We start from the raw sequence: 21,159 nt of genomic DNA on the forward strand, positions 1-21,159 counted from the left end.
TGGCGGGGAAACTTTTTCCCAGAAAAAAGTGAAGTCTGCTACTACTCGTTTGTATGGTTTATGGTAGTGTCACGTGGAAAATGAATCAAGCGCAATCATCAGCACGCTTTTGGGAGATCAACTGTGTGTGTACATACTCTGTGCCTTCCACTGGGCTGACTTATCGTTATTATTACGATGGTGAAATCTAGCAATTTGGTAAATTTTCACAGTTTTTACTCTTAAACAACCATCATATGCTTAGAAGTATAGTTTTGACGATTCGATGCGGTCACTTCTCCAGGCACATCAGAAACCACACTATTTCGAAAGTGGCCGTCATCATTGATTCGTGAAACCTTGTTATTGATTGCCACTCGTTTCATGGACAATTTACTCCTTTGACTCTTTTTGTGTTTGAATTTTTAGTCGGTTTGGGCAAAGCGAAGGAAACTCCCTGATATGTGTTGGGCAGGAATGGCACTTTCCTATTCTTTTTTCCGGTCAATTTACATTCACAGCTGATTGCCTTTCCTTGGTAGGGTTGATTTCAAGAAATTCCATCAAAACCTTTATTCGTTTTTATTTCTCAGTAGGCCATGAGGAGCAACACCCCCCCCAGCCTCACACTTGTAACGAGAATTCAAATGCAGCAGCACATGGTGGTGGCTTTCCAGATTAACGGTGACTGTAAATCAAGACAATTGCTGAATTGCAGGTTTTGATTGCATCTTTTCCCTACAAGCTTGGCATGGGTAAACTAGGTCGTCATTATTAGGCGAGATCAAAGTGGGCGATACGTCGAAAATATAGTCGTGAATCTTCGTGTCGATATAGACCGCATGCCGACTGCGGACTTTTCACGAATTGTTATGTGCCGTTCTCGAGCCAATTATCACAGATAGGGGGTCCAGTCAAAGGTCGCTTGATTGTGAGCATCTGCTCCCTCACGCTCGTCCCGAGCGAATGTTTTTGTAAAACAAAAAGGAGAGATGGTAGGATAGAGAAGCCATCAGGGTTCAGCCTTTTTCTTTTCTTTTTTTTTTCGTGTAAAGAAGAAGTCTTAAGACAGGTGAAACCGAGTTTTTACCTTAACGATCTTTCGAATGTGCACCCACACACGCGCCCCACTTACTTCGTGATTTCCATGACGCCGCCAAGCTGAATCTAGTAGTAGTAGATATTCCTTTAGCCGAAATTACGACGGCTTTGATGATTCATTCTCTTTAAATTCCCCCTTAAAAAAAAATGCACGACGCCGCCATTCGTGGTTTTGTCGATTCGACTCCGTATCTACCATCAGACCATATAAAGAACGCCAAGAAAAAAATTGTTATATTGTAAGTTACGCCGCCTAGTTGAATTCGACAAACAATGGCGCTCGGAAAATATATATCGCTAGCCGATGAAGTATGCGATTGTCGACGCCGTACAGCTATACCAGTAGCCAGCCAGCCAACCAGCCCCCACAGCAAGCGTCCAAAAATGCTATCGAGCGTATTTTGCTGGTCAGTTGCGATAGTAATGGCGGCGACGCTTGATGATGAAACGTTTTCTCTCGCCGACCACAATCGTCCCATCAGGAGGGGAAAGAAAAAAAAAACTTGGGGTCCGAAAACCGCATGCATGACTCAAACGACCCTCACCTGGATTGATTTGTTTGTATTTGTTTTTCACCTTGGCACAGCCTAGGCCGAACTCTTGTCATGACTTTTCAAAAGCGAATCTCTTCTTTCTAGATCCATGGGAACGTTTTCCAGTTCCATCTTGAAACAGTCAAGACAACAAAAAAGGGGGAAAAAGAGAAAGGAAAACAGTTTGACAATGGGAGAATTACAAATTTACGTTTACATTTCGGAGATTCCCCATGAGAAAAAAAAAAAGGAGAAACGGGAGAGAGATTTTGTTTGAACGTAGGAGAAATAAGGAGGGAAGAAAGACATTTTGAGGGTTGGTTCCGGAAGGCAGCAGTCATGGATGTTTCCATAACTGAGCAAGGGCGGAAGTGGTACGGGGTCTGAAAAACACCTTTTCTGATGGTCAAGAAACGAGCTCCATCCGCAGCCCCGACACTTATTACGCGCGTAGCCTATCTTTCGTGGGGCCTCTCTCTTTATTGCATGTGATTTTTTGTTGTTCTTTCTTTTTCGTCGTCTTCTTCTTCCTCTCCACGTATGCGGATGGAACGGAAATTTCTCACACTCGAGTCCATTTCTCACGATCGTCTCCCAAGTCGGAAGACCAAACAGAGAAAAATATCATCCGTCCTGCCAGCCGTAACCGACCGCGTTTACATCTGCTCTCGTCTTTTGTCTAGAGCTTTGCTTTTTTGTCTTTTTTTTTTGTTAACTCTTATTATGGACTTGCGTGTAGATTATTTCTCGACGCTGATGCTCTCTCTCCCTCGATCGAGTCCCTTTTCCTTCACCATTTGTGTTTTTTTTTCTTTCGTTTTTATTGCAGGCAGAGCGAGCAGTCAGTCCCGGGGGTTCATAAACTTCGGTTGAGATGGCGTGAATTCAACCTGAAAGAAAATCAAGTAACGATCGCCACTTCCCAAATGGTTTTGGTTTCATTGTCCGTCGTGCCGAGAGAGAGAGATGGGGTAGTACTACACGTATAAAAGTGTATACTAATGTCGAGGGGATCCGCGCCAATGGGTTTTCTCCTCTTGTCGGGGAAATGGGCGGTCGAAAATGATTCACTCCCGCGATATAAAGTCCCAACTGAGGTAGCCCCCAAAAGTGGTGGTATATTTCTCTCTCTCTTTCTGATTTGATTCTCAACTCTCCTTTTTTCTTTCTTGCCTTTTGTTTTGTTTAGGCAGACAAACTGACGCTCACACAAGCGTGATGTGTGTAGGCTTGCGCTGGCTTCTTTATGCATATGCAGGCTGGGCAGGAGCAGGGCCAGGCAGCTCCTTTTGAGAAAAAAAAGGAACTTAGAAAGTGATATATATTCGGCCGTTTCGCTTTGGCACATCACCATTCTGCCATGGCCGACACCAGCCCGCGAGACTTTCACGTCCGCCGTCTATGACGAAGTGCGCCAGCGATCGTACAACTCCGATTGCTATAGGCCATATTTGGTTGACAACGACGAATGGTTCTTGGACTCTCGGCACGTTTCGATTTGCCAAGATAGACATTGTGGGGCTTCTCCACGCCAAGAAGTCATTCTAATTCTTTCCAGTCGGTACTACTATTCCTCATTGTTATTGTTATTTATTTCAGAAATTCTTCTCTACGATATAAAAAGAAATGAAAATTGTGTTTCTCTCTCTCCCATAGAAAAACTCCGAGGCTCGACTTTGCGCCATCCCGCCCTTGCCCAGCCGAATATAAAAAGAATGACGAGTTGATTGAGGCATGGGCCGAGAAGCGGACGCGTCGCACGTAAATCGCTCTTCCTCCAACATGACCCGAGGTAAGAAAAAGTGGTAGAAAAAACCAAAAGAAAGAAAAACAAAAATTGCAGTAAAACAACCGAAAATATGGAAGAAGGATACCAAACTAAAGTATAAAGGGACTTTTCGACTAGACTCAAGCAGCAGCAGCAGGAAGTAGTTGGAGGCGTCGAAGGTTTCTTTCTCTCAGGGTCTGATGATCACCTGGGCCGGGTGTTTTTTTTTTCTTTCCCTAGGTGTTCCGTTCAGCCAGTTCCTCAGCACACCTCCCACTCTCCCCCTCCCCCCCCCCCCTTCTCTTTCTATCTCTTACCATCTACTACTATCCATTGCTCGCTTTGCCTCGTCTCTTTTATTTTAAGGGAATGGTGTAGAAACCTTTTTCATAGCCTCAGTTACTTACCGGACGCACTCCAGTTCGGATTGAAATTTTTTCGTCTCCGCTCTTTTTTTCCTTCGGCTCCTTTTGCAGAAAAAGTGTTCTTCTTGGATAACTTCACCTACAACTACACGCGAGACGCTGTGACGTATTGCTGAACATCCGAGAGCCCACCAAAAAGGTCGTCTGAATGGGAAGCATGTTCAAGTGGAAGGTTTCATCGCTGACGTCGCGTGTTGGCAACGGCAACAGTTCCGGCGGCAAGAAAGCCGATAAACACCTCAATAATAACGCGCCTCCGCCAGCGACGACTCAGCAGCCGCCGCCTCCGCCATCGACGTCGACCGACAAGAATAAAACTGGCGATCCGAGGTTTGATTTAATTAAGTGTTAGAGTCTCTGACGTCATCTTTGATGATTTTTTATTCCAAAAAAAAAAAAAGAAATGTAGTTAATCACGTTAGACACGCTTAGAGATTTTCTCCGGTCGGGAAGATTAGTGACGGCAGCAAACGAATGACAGTGTGTAGCTAGCCGCTGTTTGAGGTTTTGTCGCTGGCTAAAGAAAAGAACCGTTGACTGTCAGTTCGGTCTTGATTTTTTGAATTATTCTCTAGCTTCTGTGGTATTAGCTCAGCTCACTAATGCTACTACTACAGCTGTTTCTTCTGTTCTCTCAGACAGGCAAAGTTGTAATTTGGAAAAAATAAAATAAAATAAGATGTTTAGTCTAAACAGCCGGCCGTACATAGCGGAACGAATCGCATCGTTAGACCTCGTTGGCTAGAAACAACAACCAACACAAAAATGTCGAGATTTTTTTATTTTTCTGAGCTTTGTCTCCTTTTATTCCGAGCAGTTGACAGCATCCAAGGGCAAACAAAACCCGTTTTAATAAGAAGTCGAGCAGAATAGACTCAAGTGAATTTCTGGTAAAAAACAAAAAAAATGTTGGTTTTGTTATTAGCCAGTGACTGCATCGATCCGTGTCACGACTCCTTTTATTTGCATTTCAACCCAAACGAAACATTTTGTTTCTAGTTTTGTTCGGTGATAAGGAACGAAAGGTTTTGTTGTATTTGTTTAATCATTTTTTTCTGTTACACGATTAGGGATAATTGCCCGCCTCCACAGAAAGTCGTCCAGCAACCGCAGCCACAGCATCCGGCACCTCCGCCGTTCTCACCGATTCTACCTCGATCCGCTGATGGATTTTCTCCTCGTCAGCATTCGACATCGGTTCAACAGCCCCAACAACAACAACAGCAGCAGCAACAACAGCAACCGAAATCTATCGGTAGCCATCATTATCGGTCCGTCCCACCGGCCGAACCTCAATACCATCAGCAGCGTCACGCAGATGGATCGCAATCGTGGAACGAGTGGACTCAACAATTGCTGGTACGTTTCCTCCCGGTTCTTGTTATTTTTTTTTGTCTCGTCTTTGTTGAATTTTTATTGCCCTTACGCTACCCGTCTGGCGGTTTCAGACGAAGGGTTGCACCCCGAGAATCTTCTCCTTTATTTTTGTGTCCCCAGGATCAGGGAGGATGTTCCCGATTTATTGACTAAGACAGGATAGAACAGAGGAAGGAAGGAGGGAGAGAAAGTTATATAACGCAATCAAAGTGCTACTCGTGGCCCATGAATTATTCATGGAGTCATCAACGAGGTTTGCGCGCACACTTCTTCCTCACAGCAGTCGGTAGAGAGCTGCTGCTGCTCTGCGGCTTAATAGGATTGCGCGCCCGAGTCAAAGGATAGTCATCCTATCTCTCCCCGTTGGGGTTTACTATGGAAGCAGCTCAGCCGTTTGTTTCGACTTCTTCTTCTTCCCAGTCTCCTCCTTATTTCTCTGAATTGTCTCTAAATGGAAACAAAACAGACCCCGGAGGCTTCTCTCGCTAAGGTTTTACGTCCAATTAGCCCATGCGTACGGATTGTTGTTGGCTGCCGTAATCAACAAAGCGATTCGTTCGACCCAGGAATGGTAAGCAAAAGCGTTGAGACTGAATGAAAAATGAGAGGAGTCTAAGCTTGGACAGACTTGGTCAATGTTTTATCAACATTTCTTTTATTTTTTAAATAGCGTAATCAGAAGAAGAAGAAGAAGAAAAATAAGGGAATTCGGTTCTTCTTGTTGTTGTATACGTCGTGAAATGGCGTAACAAATCGGGCGACGATGAGTCACTGTCGAAACAATACGCGTAAGGTACACGACAACAATGGAATATTCTTCCCAGGTAGTCATCTTCCAGGTGGAATCACTTAAGCCTATAGCGCTTCTAATGCTCCCAAGTTATTTTCGTCATTGTCACGGGGACAAAAACAAGCTGAGAAGTTTATAGTTGATTTCGCTCGAGGGTTTTAAAAAACGCCAAGACACTTTTCAGAATTTTTGTATTTATTAATAATTTAAACACGAAACGACTGCGAGGAATGTTTCGCCTTTTTGTGATCTTTTCCCATGATGTGCCGGCGCAAAGGTCATCATCAATTTTACACGTAAAAATTTCATTCGGGCGTGCTCCGTTTCATCCATCATCGTGTCGAATGCTCACCCGACGCCGCCGTCATTTGCCGCCGCAGAATCCCGACGAACAACAGAGCCCAGTGTTGTTGTTGTAGTTGTTGTTGTTGTTTTCCTTCGCCAACCTAATAATCGTTTCCCCCCTGTCTTGTGTCTATGAACGTGTTTGATTCACACATGTACAACTGGCACTCGCGCACCGTAATCATCATCGCTGACATTTCATCATTATTTTTGGCTCTTTTTTGGGGGGGGGGGGGCATTGCCATTTATATGTACACTATACACCTTTTGTGTCGTTCACAGGCGTACACGGCCTGGGTGAATTCGCAGTTGAGGAAGCGGCCTGAACTGCCGCTGATTGAAGACATGGGAAACGACCTGCAAGATGGTGTCCTTGTCGCCAAGTTGATTGAAATCATCAGTAAGTGCTTTGTCCTTTTACTTCCTTCCTTCCTTCCTTCTTTGCAGATTTGGTTGACAGTTTAGTTGTATTTACGGTCCAATGACTCTGGAAGTTTAAAAAAAAAAGAACCTTTGAAAGTTTGGTGAACTCGACTTTAATACCACCGTGATATTCTTTTTGTGTGTGACAGCTGGCAAAGACATTCGCGGTATCGACGTGAACGCCAAAACGCAGCAGGTCAAACGAGACAATTTCGAAAAGATTCTAACGTTCCTGGCGTCGCAGCGCGTGAGGACGTCTACCGTGACGTCTCGTGACCTGGCCACCGGCAATCTCAAGTCGCTAATGAGGTTGATATTATCGCTAGCTTCACACTACAAACCGCATAGCGTGAAGCAAGGAAGGGACTCGGGTAATTTCAGTGTTTATTTTCTAATATCAATTCGTATCGTGTTTATTTCCATCGTTTGGAAATCACAATTAATTTAATCGTTTTTTAACTTTTTTTTGGGTGGGCCTCGGGAGTGTAGCTTCGTTCCGAGCCAATTCCCAGACGACGCCCAACCTTAATGTGCCGACAAATCGACGGTTCCCAACAACTGGTTTCGAACCGCAGGAGGTGGATATGAAGATGGTCAACGCTTTGGCCACCCTACGACGCCAAAATACCAACAGCGGCGCTACCGCTATCCGGCCCGCTCTAGGTGCGTTACGCGGTTGCATTTACCTCCGCTAGATGGCGTAGGCGAATGGAAATTGTTGACTAATTATTATTTTCGTTTTGTTTGTTTTGCTAATCCATCAGCCACATCCTCTTCCGCCGCCGATTTACTCATGTCACCTAGTGTACAGCGTCGTTACACGATGAATGGATCGGCGATCAACCGCGACGTTGCGTCACAACAACTGTCGTCATTCGGAACGATATCGAACGCGCGCTCTTTGGCCAATTTACAATCGCAGAACAATCACGATGATAGCATGATTGAATCGCCTCGCAATCATGCGGCCATGGCCACGTCCACGTCCGTCGGCGATCTGAATACCAGCGAGGAGGACGCCACGGTTCGGAAACCGATTTTGAAAAAAGATTCCAAATACGGCAGTCGGAGAGAATTGCCCGCCCTGGGCGTCTCTGGTGTCGTGTCCAAAGGTCGTCCGTCCATTTTCGAATTTTGGGAAAATATGCTAGGCCCCCAGCCGGACCCGATGAGCAGTCTGACGCTTGCAGGCGGTGAAAGTAGCGATGCTAATGAGAACAATAGCGGCTCCAGGGCCAGCATGCGTCGCGTTCTGCCTCCGCTGCCCGGCCAGCCTCAGAGTTTGACCGTCAGCACAACAACTAATCCTACGACTTGCAGCAGCAGCAGCAACAACAGCAATGGATCTGGTGAATTGCTCGGCAGCCGTGGCGAAGTGGAAGGTTCGTCCAATCAGCCGAGTCCGACTTGCGTGTCGGGTGAAATCGATCCCGGCTATTGGAGTTCCGTGCGGAGCAACACCAACCACGAGGAGATGATGAGCACGACGCCCGTCAAAGCTCACCATGACCTACTCATGGACGACCTCAATCGCACCAAGAAACAACTAGCTGAACTCCAAAACATGGTGAGTTGTTTTCCATTGATAAAACACGTACAGTACAGTACGTACGTACGTAGTAGTATAATACCTACTGCCGGCTCATTTGACCAGCTCGCCAAACTTGTTGCGGTTTGAGTGCCGCCTTCTTTTAATTACTTCCCTTCCAGCTATCACAATAGTGTCACATGTCGGCCGCTATCCGTGGGAGTCTCCTATTTGTGTTGAATTTATTTCCTGTCGGGGATTTTTTTTCTTTCTTTCATTTCCCCAAAAAATATTTCCCAGTCAAGCCAAAAAACAGGAAACGCTCGTTAGCAAGCAAGAAAGAAAAACCGAATGACAAAAAAGCAAAATTAAAATCCCAAAAACCGCCAACATTCGACTTTTGATTATTCGATATCTAGTCACGGCTGAGCACGAAAAGAAAAGCGAGACGTGACGAGAAATTTGATGGTTTAGCACGCGGGCCGGAAAATAACAAAAATGACGTCGGGGGAAACTTTTTATTTTTTTCTTCTCCGTCGTGACCCTCATTCCAAAAATGGTCGTACAATACCAGAACGTCGTGTATTGTTTGTGCCGCGAGTGGGATGCCTTGGCGGTGAGATGGTATAAAATAAGCAAGCTGAAGGGTCCACCGTACCACAAACCAACTCGGTTCTGACCGACGCACAAGTGTAGTCTGCTCCTCTTTCATTCTCAACATTTTTTTAGTCTCACGCTAAAAGAAACACAAATTTGAGGCTCAATTTCATTCAGTGTCCAGACAATAGGGTTCGATTCTACTTTTTTTTTTCCCTGACGTGTTTTATTGTTTTCTTTTTATTCCCCGCGTAACGAACGAACGTTGTATGTAAGCCAGAGGTTTCGGCGTGTACTCGAACTACAGGTGTATTTGTGCGGGTGTGTAGTTCGTGTGTTCCCGAGTGTTTTGGCTTCATTCAAAAAGGCGGGTGGTACCCCCCTTTGCTTTACACTTGGCCCCTCAGGGCTCCTAACAAGAAGGAATAAAGAAAACTTCCAACTTTTGGCCTTTTGGGTTGCCAGTATGAAGTGGCCTTCAGTCCGCTCTAGACGCAGGCGTGTCGACGAGGTACACATTTTTCTTTTAGCCAACACATTTTCTCTGCCCTAATCTGAGCGCTCTACTTTTGTTTGTCAAATCAATCTGTCACTGAATCGTGGAGAAATTTCTTTACGGTCCCCTGAATCGAGTGAAATAACTTTTATTGGGCCCTTGGTTTTCGTATAGACCCTGTGAGAATAGGAGAGAGAGCCGCGAGTGAAAAATTCACAATGGGGAAGTTGGATTCTCTCCACGAAACAGCTGTCAGATGGTAGAAGAGAGCGTGACGGGTATTCGGTGCAGTGAAAGTCCCGACTTGAATATTGTTTAAACGTGTCGTAGTGTCCCTTCCTTATCATTTGTACAAAATTGTGTGTGTTTTGTTTCCGAGTCTCGCTCTACCGAGAAAAATGGCATTCACCGCTGTTGATGGGAAAAAAAGCTCGGGGCCATTGTCGGCCTGTAAGACTTTTGTCAGGTAGCCTCCTACTTGGCTTGTAGAAAATAAAATAAAAAAGAAATGTCGGTGAAATTCCTATCGCCCGGCCACTGTGACCGAAAGACCCACTGTTCCATTATTATTTAGGAAATGTTTGAAAAGAAAATACCTTGTTAGCTAGCTACAATGCAGTAAAATGTTTATTTTGTGTGTCGGTTTCGTTAATCTGATATAGTTGTTGACCAACCAACAAGAGGCCACTATGACGGAAAGCAAAGGAACTACCACAACTTCATCAACTGACCCGGATGCCATCTCTTGGTTGAGATCAACGCTGCACAGTGTAGATCAGAGATGCACCAACCTCCAGTCGGATTTGAAAAAAGCCCAACAGGTAAAACGGCTGTTCGTTGTAGCACGGATTGGTCGTAAAATCACGAGTCAATGTCCGCATTGACGCGAGCAATTAACGGAATGGTTGTCTTTTTATTAGGACTGTTTGACTTTGGATGGCAGTCGTAGAGGACTGGCGGCCTGCTTAGCTAATCAAGAGGAAGCTTTGAGCGGTTTGCGGCAAGAACTGGTACGAACTACACTTGCCAACCAGACGATGACCAATGAAAGGGTTCGATAACCATATTCGTTTATGCATTCTAGCTTGGTTCTAATAATTTTCGTAATATAGGTTGAAATGCAGCGAAAACTGGAGGAGAAAGATCGACAGATTGCTGATCTCAGACGTCAGCTCGCTGCTAAAGATCGTGTCATGGAAACCCAAAGAGCCGTCCTTGAAGAAGCATCTCACAATTTCACCCCGGCTTTGCGAGCTAAGGTCCATATTTTTATTGTTTTTTTTTTACGGTTTATTAACATAGTTTTGTTTTGTATTTTATTTTATTTTTGATAACAGCTGGATAAGAATATTAGCACAATGGATGCCAGGAGAAATCAGTACCGTGAAGAGCTGCATGTCGCACGCGAGGCTCTTTCCTCTCTTCGCTCAAATTTCAGGTAATTAAAACTAATCGTTGGTTTTTCATTAGAGAAATAATCGTAAAAATGTTATTACACAGAGGAAACGATCCAAACCATCATACTCTAGATACACTAGAACAGTGCATGGCTTTCCTACTTGAACGGATTGCTGGACCCGACACCTTGGATATGACATCTTCTGCCTCACAATCGACTTTGATTCAGCGCAATGACACACTAAAGCGTGGTAACATGAACGGTATAAAAACACAACGCGCTTTACTTCGAGAACCACACGCTGAATTTTAATTTGCAATGGCGGATGCTACTCTCATATATAGGTTACCACGGCGACCAATTCACCAAAGTAGTTTACTTCACTGAGCGGACAGTAACGCCATTCTTAACAGTTATTCCACGACGACTTGGCGAGATTTCGCTACGAGATTTCAAAACATTATTCGATCGCCCTGGTGTTTACAGATTTCATTTCAAAGCTCAAGATGCCGAGTATGGATTTGTTAAAGAGGAGGTATGGTATTTTGAAAAACCAATTTTTCACCCGTTTCGAAATATCATTTGACTTTTTTATATTTACAGATCGCAGACGACAACATGATACTTCCAGGGTTCGATGGAAAAATTATTGCCTGGGTCGAAGAGATTCAAGTTTAGGCTCTATTTTACGCCTGTATAGAACCTTGTGTATCCAAAATGTAAATTCTTCTTGCGCCTTTAAAATTCAACTTATATTCATTTAATTAAAATCCTTTGGGATACGCAGTATGTTATATAATTTGACTTAAAATGCTGAAATGTAAACAACCCAACCCGTTAGCATTTCTTTTATTTAGTGTATAAAAATCAAATAATTGCATACAAGACTCTTACAGACATGATTCTTAGACCTTTTTAACAAAAATTGAGAAAAGGGAGCTATGTAAGTTGTGAGCAAGGTACAGAATAATAAAATAATCACGATCACGTAATTTAAAATAAGAACACGTAATGCAACGTTTTTCGTACGACAACAAATGGCACATAGATATCAGGGGTCCGGTAAAGAGTTAACGTGAACGAATACAGTGTGCAGTGTGTTTTTTTTCTCCCTTAAATGGACTTAAAATTTTCTATCCTCGTAATGCGTCTCTACTTGCCAAGCCGTTGTGGCCGCCTTGTTAGTTCAAGAGCTGCAAAAATATCAGTCACTCTGTTTCTTAATTTTTTCACGTGTACGACATGTTATAGCAGTTATATTTGAATTTGTGAGTTTCAAAACACGATTTTAAAGTAGATAAAATCTTTGTGTGATCTGGTAAACAAGGTTAGACTTATGTAATATTTGAAATACAGAACTGCGATTTTAAATGTTATAGGGAATTTGGCCACTAGATGGGTCTGGTCTCCGGACTTCAATAGGCGTGGCCATGGGCGCTACCTATTTTGAATATAAAAATAAATTATGCTATTTATTTTAAAATATTAATTTTTTTACCTATTAAAGAATTAATTTAAAATGTTTATCGATTGCGCTCCTCGACGAATTCGACCTAGAATTGCTGAAATGATTATATATTTTCTAGATTGAAGAAATGCAACGCTGTCTGACTGGCGGTTAGGGAACAACCGAACGAAGCTATCTTTCGGAAGTGTAATCGTCTGAAAGATTCATTGTAGACCCAATCTTCAAACTCCTAACATGTAAGTTGAGCAGTCTTGGTCTGAACACGTGGTTGTGACTTTTTATTTAGCTTTAGTTCTGTCTAAGTTTTGTTACTGTAGTTGTAGGATATGATTTTTCGTTTGCAACTCAGCAAACAAGTTGGAATTTTTATTTTCTACATTTGAATTGTTTTTGAGATAATGGTGTCTATCAAAATGTAGTACACAATGCACTGGCAAGGCAAGTTAAATGTGATGTGTAAAGCAAAGCTATTTTACTTGTTGTTCGGTCAATTTACAATTAATTTTTTCCCCTACCACTTCTTCAATATCCACTTGTTGATCCACTTTACTATCTTTTTTATTATCATTACAGGTTGAAATCTTATGTGCCAGGTAATGGACAAGTGCAGTGGGTTGGAGGAATAAGGGTTGTGGTGCCTTGAAGATGACATATTTAAAAGGTAAAACAATCTTCTTGTTGAATGTGAGTAAAAAGACCTGATGACCCTAGGATTACAATGAAATTTAGTAAACCTAAATTAATATCTTGATTAAATCTCTATCGCAATTTACTGAAGTTTAGACCTAAGCAGTATCGAACTGAAATGGTTTGTAGATTTTCATGATCAATTTTATCTAGGTTGATTCCTGACCTCACTTGGCTTTGCACTGGCTGGTTGTATCCTCCAGGATTCACTGCTTTAATGTTATCGAGGAATTAAGGTTGGCATTGTTAATATTGTTGAATATGCTGTTAAATTTTGCTGATGACACTCTTAGGACACCTAAATATGTACCCTGATTACTAAATGTACTGAAAGTATCAAGTGACTTGTCGACATTTGGGTCTAGTCCTCGCCTTAACGTTATTTCGTTTTTACAGAGAAGATTCCATGACAAGACATTTCTTGGAGGATGGATGTTGACTGTTACGGCTGTGGAGGAGGTATATTCATTTTACATTTGCTTTTGCATTTGAGCCTCAGAGTCACCGGTTTAACGCAAAAGTAGTATACCGGTGCTAGAGGATCTCATAAATTAAACGTCCAACCACTTATGCTCGATCTGTATTAATTGCAGAGGTTGATCACCTCGGTTTGAGACAATTTGTTTTGACTTTACAGGAAGACGTAACATTTTAATGGTGTTTACTTTTATTTTCTTGCAGGCAGTGGGCGTGCATTACACCAGATGAGATCCAATTATTAAGGTGTTGGCGATTCTTAAGGTAAATGGACAGTTTTAATGGTTTCTTTTGGATTTTTGTGATGAACAACAGTTTCCTGTGTTTCTGACAACCATGAAGACCCACTCGAGTCCCTGATAATTTAGGTTTTTCAATTTCATTTAATCGGCTGTATACAAATATTGACGATTTGTTTGCTTCGTTTATTCAGGTTGTTATGTTTAATAACCGCAGTCGGTTGTTGAGCTAATGTGCCAGGAACAATGGAGTTTCATTTTCTTTCGTTTCGAGAAGTTTGCTGCTGGTGATTTCATGATTTACGTAGTAGGTAGAGAGCATTTCTTGGAATGTTTTACGTTAACTGAAATGATGAGAACGCTTTAAAGCATTTTCCTAGTTCCATGATGATTCATTCTGCCTTCCTTTTGATCTTAAACTGAGTTCACGGATATCAGTGATACAAACTGGTGTTATAGATTTATTTTATTCTGTAGATTATGTGGCATTGCTTCTTGGTCAACGTCATCGGGATCGGAGGAGTTCATATTATACAAGGTAAAATTTATTTTAATGCCAGACTCTCGGCAAGCAGGATTGTTAAAACGAGACGTTCGTACGCCAGGTTTCTTATTGTCCTGTTTGCAACATTAAAGCGAGTTCCTGAGGCCTTTTTTGCTTGTTTTCTTGAAGCAAGGGGTTGGGCAACCGGACAAATTATTAAGTCTAACTACTTGATTATGTTTCATAGGTACATATGTATGGGGGACGTTGGATTTAATTATGTCGGCCTAGGGAATTAAAAGTAATTAAAAATACCTTGATTGTAAATTTATGATCATGTTTCCTGTGTTTCTTATAATTATGAAGACCTACCCTAGTCCCTGATGGTAGAATAGATAGATATGTTGGTTTAAAAAAATATTATATTTCTCTTAACGTCATTCCATGATTAGGTTGTCAATTTACGATCCGTTGTTATACGTCCGTGAAATGGTATGGAATTCTGAAACTTTCTAAAGGTAATTGGAGTTTATATTACTATAAATTGTTACCAGTGTGATGAAAACGAGTTACCGTTTGACCTTTATGAAACCATTTATATTGGCTGTTTATTATCTGAATGTCAATTTGTTAGGCGTACAATATTATGTTAGACATATCTAAAGTTTTTTTTTTTTTTATTATTCAGAATGTCGCAGTGTTGAAGGTAGTTGGATTTGGAGTGAAGTATTTAGGGAAGTCTTGATGAAGAATTATGGACAAAAATGACAAGTGGAAAATTAATTATGGGGGAAATATTAAATACTATACTTTATTAAATAAAAGTGTATAGTAATATCATATTTTAATTCGTGTATCTTTTCTAGTTGCATTACACAATGTATGTAATCCATGTACTTGCTTATTTTATTATTTCATTTCTATACCTGTCAATTAATTAATTATTCGGGTAACTGCATTGATTGATTGTGTTAAATAGTTAACTGGACAAGGAAGAAGACTGCAAAAGTGCAAAACTATTTTAGCTAGTGAACAATTAGACATAAAAAATTTACAGTCTAGTCTAATGATGCTACAGATATTTTCATCAAACCCCCTAAATCCTTGTTTGATTATGGCACTTCTCTTCCTCCTGATTACCCCAATGGGTGATGAATGCTGAATGCCCACCAGTGAGCGTAGATTAGAACTGACAAGTTTCCAAACAACTATAACGGTGGTGAGAATCACGCCCTGAAAGGCGAGAATAATTAGATATCAAAATCTAACAATATATAGCAATAACAAGCTGTTCCTCAAATCTATCAATGTTACATTGTCCTAAATTACAACGAAGTGGTAGTCACCACAACCTCTTGAGTGGCAGCATTATTTTGATGTTATCTACAAAAGAGAAGAGATAGGTGTTTTCACTTTCAGCAATCCATTGTCTAGCATTGTTGCCCAGGTGCTGATAAACGTCTGGAATCACTTGCAGACACCATGAACAGATATCTGTCATGAGTGCCTTCTCCTCAGTCTAGAGAAGTTAAAGTGGCATTCAATATTACCTTGGGGATTTCGTCTTTTGTGATGTGTGATGCTGCGTGGTGGCTTTATGATGAAATTTGGCATGGAGAATGTTACGTGAGTATATCAAAGTTATTTGTTACCTTTGTTTTTTTGTCTTCTTCTTTAAATTGAATGTCAACGAGCTAGATCGGACATTGTTTTCATGTTACTGTTGAACATTTCTTCTTTCTGACGCTAGACAGCAACAAAGCTCACTTCTTAGATTTTTAATAATGTGTTATTTTTTCTACTTCTTTTTTATTTGCTTAACACTAGCAATTGAGCTTTGTTCTCTGTACTAATCTCGAGATTTCAAGTTAGGTTTAACCAAATAGAAGTGCACCGTATGCAAGTAGCTAAAGAAATAAAAGAACTGAATTGCTTTAAGTTACATGGCAGATACAGAACTGCAGCCCGATAAGGCGATAACCGGTGGGGTGAAAAAAATTTCGGTACCTTAATATGTAATATTTTTAATGCAAAGAAGTAATGTTTTTTTACGATCTACAATATTACTAGAATTCACAAATTCAATGTTGTGTGTGTCTTACACAACTAAAATTGCGTTTTGATTGTTCGGACTTGGAGTGTCAGAGGTGTCCAATAGATGACATAGGTGTTCTTGTTTATCATGTGATGGCGGATTGTTGATTGGTTTGTCTAAAGCTTTCCTGTATTTTCCTTTTTTTTTCCATGAAAATTACCGATGAATTCATAAGTAAATTCAAGTTTTTGTGATTTATTCCGTATGTGTGCTGGATCAAAATTGCTCAATCAAACCTGTAGGAAGGAACGGGAAAGGAAACAGTAGCATACAATAGCCTACCATCACTACCACCAACTCTTTATTAAAAACCGTCGTTCTGCTGAATGCATCGCATCATGCAGTTAATACAGGTAAAACCAATAACGTCTTAGTCACAACTTTAAAATACTTGTTCCCAGACTTAGTTCATATTCGTCTAATTATCAGCATTTCTATTGATCTTGGTAGGTTACTACCCTAGTGTGGACATGTTTGTTTTTCTGAACACGTTTTTCAACAAATAATTCATTGACATACAAGTACTATTCTTCTTTCGGTTTTAAACTGTTATTTGATGTCATAGATTGTATTTTCTGTCATAGGGAAAGCTATGAAAAATATCATATCATCTAGGCCATGGGTAATCTTCAGGTTTATTGCAGCAGCTTAAAAGAAGAAGGTGAACAAATGCAGGGCACATACCAACATGTGTTGTATTTTTCTGAATGTTAAACACAGGCATTAGGTAGGCATTAACTTAAGTTTATTGGATGAATGTTGGAATATTTATTGGCATATTTCCTTTAGATTCATTATGACTAACTGTTTGATGCCAAAGTTAGTCGGAACTCAACTCACATTTTACATACAGATAACTGGTGCTGCATGTTGCCTTTCAGCCACAGGCAGGAAAATGATTCTTTTCTTCAGAAAATTGTAAGTTTAATTTTTTGTCTTGACCCCCAACACTTTCTGTTAATACTTAATATTATAGATTTTTATGTTGAAAGAGTTAAAAAAAGACTGAAAAGCTAACTAAAAACTGTGGTCATTTGTGTCATAGGGAAAGCTGCCTGGAGTAATCGGTTGCCTGGAGAATCTGGTGTTCATGCTCATTTGATTCATTTCGTGCCAGCTAATGAAAGCCGAAAGCGAAAGGCATGTCGAATTCAATTGAGCTGCTGCGTGCTGTCTCGAAGCAAGAAATCCAGCCGTTGCGTTCAGTCATTTGGAACAGGAATCTAATGGCTGTCAACAGGTGGCTCTGTGAATAAGTGGCTGAAATGATGTCCACCAGATGGCGCGAGTGTCTTCAGGGACGCTCAGCGGCCATTTTGTTCCTAGACGCAGCAGAAATTGGCTGTTGGTTGTGACGTTTCTCACAATGAAAATTAAAAGGTGTTTATTATTAATTTCCTATTTTTAAATTTGTTATTAAATGTAAAATGTTTATGTGAAAATTTACAGGTGATTTAGCACGCAGAAACCAATTTGCAAAATCATTCAACTCAGACTTCATGGAAGTTGGAAGTGCCTGTACATTTCCGAAATGGCGTGCCTCGTGTGTCTCGCTGTCTGTTCTTAGGCTTGCGTCTCATCCCATGCAACATCAAAAAGTAATTATTTTGATCAAATGTCTTACAAAAGTACTACAGATTTAGTTCATATGACTAGAGAGTAGACCAATTTGCTACGCTACTATAGAAATTTTGAATCAGATATCAAAGTTATTCTGTTGGTCTGCGTAGTTTTCTGTTACTCTTTGTATTCTTTTGTTATAAGGAGTATGTGTGTGTACAAAGTTGTGTTTCTCGACAATAATTTTCTTTTCTTAAACAGGTATAACAAAAGTTCTTCAACGCTGGTGGTTACCTTGTTGCAGCCAAATGGTGAAAGGTGTGATGAAGACGGATTGAACCATTGAAGTAGCATGCCGTTGCAGTGTAATCCAGAAGTTGCTGTGCTGTTGTAGCTGAGCTGTTCCATCTGGGTTCCTGACTTCAAAAATTTTGTGTTGTCGTTTTCATCCATGCCATATGAAATTGCTCTGCCAGTGATATTTTGTGTTGCTGCGGTAAAAGTTTGATGTGTTGTCTTTTGAGTTTTCATTCAATCATGCAGTATACGACTGAGGCAACCTGATCAATGTCAGGTTTGAAACAGTCGAGAACTGCTAGATAAAACCAGCTTTCTGCACCAAACAAATAATAACTTGCATATAACTTGCATCATGTTATTATCGCGGTAGAGAAAGCGACAGGCCCCCCCCCCTGGGGGCCACAGGAAAAATGTATATGATGAATATAAATATTATAAAAATAAATTCTTTATGCAATAAAATATTCGTATCAAATTTTTTCGCTATAAAAATTTTTTAAAACTTAATGGAAGGGGAATTTTTTTAAATTTTTTTTCAAAAACAAAAGTCTGGACTTAGCAGAAATAATGGATGGTGAACTTTGAATTTTAATGATGGAAAAGAAATTTATAAAAGGGAAAGAGTTAAATATTATTGAAATATAAAACATGAGTTTGAATTTTTATTTTGTATTTGTATTTTGCAAGATCAATTATTTGTACATAGCACTCAGAAATATTTTCTCATATCATGCAATTATCAGCAGGAGTTAAGGTACTTAAGGAGAAAATAGAGACATGCACTTGTGATTTATCAATCAATCTTGTATTTAAGCAATCTTTCAACACAAGAGACATACTTCAGAACTTCGGTGTATAGGTCGGAGCAGCGTAAGTAGGTGACATTATCGGGAGAATTGCAATAAATATGAACCTCAGTTTGGTAGTAGTTTGGAGCAGGATAATACTTAAATTCCTCGATGTTGTAAACTAGGCAGCGTACGTAGTCGTGTAATGGGCGGCGCCTTCGGTGTAGTACTTGGGGGCTGCGGTGTTGCAGCTAAGTGTGGCGTAGGTCGTGGTGTAGTAGACTGGAGCATCAGTGTAGTATTTCTGTTCAACGTAGCACGAAAGGGCAGCTTTTGTGTAGCAAGTCGGGACTGCGTAATACTTGGCCGCCTCAGTTGTGGTTGTGTAGATCGGGGCAGAGAAGTACTTTGCCGCTTCGGTGTAGTACTCGACCGTTTTGGTGGAGTAATCAGCGGGAGCCTCGGTGTAGCAGCTGGGAACAGAGTAGTATTTAGGAAAATAGGTGCAATAAGTAGCTGAGAACAGAGTAATACTTGGGAGCCTCGGTGTAGTAGGATGAGGCAGCATGCGTAGTCCTGCTCCGTCGCCTTGGTGTTGTAGTAACTCGGGGCAGAGTAATTCTTCAGGGCATCAGTGTAGTGGCTCGGGTCAGCGTAAGTTGTGGTATAAAACTCCGGTGCTTTATTGGTGTAGTACTGGAAGACCTCGGTGCAGGAACTGGTCGTTGCGTAAGTTGCCTTTGGGTAGTAATGCGGCGGCGTTGTGGTTTGGTATCCGCCATACTCAGGAGACATCGTTACACCAGCGGTCGACCCATCCATCAACGATACAACACCCAACAGCATACAACGCCTTATTAACTAGACAGTTCAGAAACAAATTCAAACATTAATACTAAATATTAACAGGCATATCAACAAATAACAAAAAATATAATTGATACAAAACTCAATGTAAAAATAAGAATATTTACCCATAATTGCGAATCGGTTACACGATGAGGAATGCAGTTGGTGACAGATAGGACACTGCAGTTCGGGCACGACTTCTTTTTTTTTTTAGACGACTCCTTTTACGCACAGTAATACTTCGTGACGTAGTTGTTGTAGCTCAGGGCAGCGTAGGTTGTAGTGTAGTACTTGAGCGCTTCAGTGTTGTAGTAATGCGGGGCCTCGGTGTGGTAGGCAGGGGCAACATAGTCATACATAGACGCGTAGAATTCCGGTGCCTTAGTGATGTAGTACTTGGGAGCCTCGATGTAGTAAACTAGGCAGCGTACGTAGTTGTGTAATAGGCGGCTTCTTCGGTGTAGTACTTGGGGGCTGCCGTGTTGTAGCTAGGTGTAGCGTAGGTCGTGGTATAGTAGACTGGACCATCAGCGTAGTATTTCTGTTCAACGTAGCACGAAAGGGCAGCTTTTGGGTAGTAACTCAGGACTGCGTAATACTTGGCCGCCTCAGTTGTGGTTGTGTAGATCAGGGCAGAGAAGTACTTTGCCGCTTCGGTGTAGTACTCGACCGTTTTGGTGGAGTAATTCAGCGGGAGCCTCGGTGTAGCAGCTAGAAAAAGAAGTATTTAGGAAAATCGGTGCAACAAGTAGCTGAGAACAGAGTAATACTTGGGAGCCTCGGTGTAGTAGGATTGGGCAGCATGCGTAGTCCTGCTCCATCGCCTTGGTGCTGTAGTAACTCGGGGCAGAGTAATACTTCAGGACATCAGTGTAGTGGCTCGGGGCAGCGTTAGTTATAGCATAAAACTCCGGTGCTTTAGTGGTGTAGTACTTGAAGACCTCGGTGCAGGAACTGGTCGTTGCGTAAGTTGCCTTTGGGTAGTAATGCGGCGGCGTTGTGGTTTGGTATCCGCCATACTCAGGAGACATCAGTACACCAGTGGTCGACCCACCAATCAACGATACAACACACAACAGCATACGACGCCTTATTAACTAGACAGTAAACAAATTCAAACATTAATACTCAATAATAATTTGCATATTAACAAACAGAAAATAACTGACATTAATAGAAAACTCCATGTAAAGACAGAATATTTACCCATGGATGCGAACTGGCAATACGGTGAAGAAGGCAGATGGTGACAGATAGGGCACAGCAGTTGTTGCCGTGTCGGAGATGCTCACTCGACTGATGTCTCTGGCCTTTTCTCTCTCCTTTTTATACGATTTTTTGATCACCCTCACCTCTTAAGCCTTGCGGGTATTGTACCTGTTTGATAATGATGAAACACGTAGCTTTCTCACCCAACCTCTCCGCCGTCGCATGATACGTTTTATGTAATG

The 21,159-nt window shown here is 41.4% G+C and overlaps 1 protein-coding gene and 2 long non-coding RNA genes across 7 annotated transcripts; all 3 read left to right on the forward strand.

Annotated features, from left to right (window-relative positions):
- The first annotated feature begins 50 nt into the window (after positions 1-50).
- On the forward strand, positions 51-11,601 carry LOC124193482 (neuron navigator 3-like). 3 transcript variants are annotated; one of them, XM_046587328.1, is made up of 19 exons: positions 51-198; positions 409-517; positions 573-697; positions 2,443-2,710; positions 2,803-3,174; positions 3,270-3,405; positions 3,858-4,136; positions 4,877-5,165; positions 6,601-6,718; positions 6,891-7,112; positions 7,231-7,404; positions 7,506-8,308; positions 10,025-10,183; positions 10,283-10,414; positions 10,475-10,621; positions 10,700-10,800; positions 10,863-11,023; positions 11,106-11,296; positions 11,365-11,601. In XM_046587328.1, exons 7-19 carry the CDS (start codon positions 3,955-3,957, stop codon positions 11,437-11,439), a joined length of 2,754 nt encoding a protein of 917 aa, XP_046443284.1. In that variant the 5' UTR covers positions 51-198; positions 409-517; positions 573-697; positions 2,443-2,710; positions 2,803-3,174; positions 3,270-3,405; positions 3,858-3,954; the 3' UTR covers positions 11,440-11,601. The 3 variants fall into 3 exon arrangements, with proteins under 3 accessions (XP_046443284.1, XP_046443283.1, XP_046443286.1); XM_046587327.1 differs by having other exon boundaries at positions 3,270-4,136; XM_046587330.1 differs by lacking the exons at positions 409-517; positions 573-697 and having other exon boundaries at positions 81-198.
- A 740-nt stretch (positions 11,602-12,341) lies between these two features.
- Positions 12,342-15,012, forward strand: LOC124193490. 3 transcript variants are annotated; one of them, XR_006874281.1, is made up of 10 exons: positions 12,342-12,465; positions 12,803-12,913; positions 13,070-13,152; positions 13,313-13,375; positions 13,598-13,657; positions 13,827-13,943; positions 14,110-14,170; positions 14,364-14,417; positions 14,569-14,634; positions 14,805-15,012. It is a non-coding gene; the product is annotated as an uncharacterized LOC124193490 (long non-coding RNA). The 3 variants fall into 3 exon arrangements; XR_006874280.1 differs by having other exon boundaries at positions 12,803-12,890; positions 14,364-14,502; XR_006874279.1 differs by having other exon boundaries at positions 12,343-12,465; positions 12,803-12,890.
- A 1,207-nt stretch (positions 15,013-16,219) lies between these two features.
- On the forward strand, positions 16,220-18,533 carry LOC124193491. The gene is made up of 8 exons (XR_006874282.1): positions 16,220-16,385; positions 16,454-16,564; positions 16,662-16,732; positions 16,796-16,938; positions 17,001-17,129; positions 17,257-17,591; positions 17,661-17,809; positions 18,033-18,533. It is a non-coding gene; the product is annotated as an uncharacterized LOC124193491 (long non-coding RNA).
- Positions 18,534-21,159: the final 2,626 nt, after the last annotated feature.

Source organism: Daphnia pulex, chromosome 5, assembly GCF_021134715.1.
Source record: "Daphnia pulex isolate KAP4 chromosome 5, ASM2113471v1".
NCBI classification, from domain to species: domain Eukaryota; kingdom Metazoa; phylum Arthropoda; class Branchiopoda; order Diplostraca; family Daphniidae; genus Daphnia; species Daphnia pulex.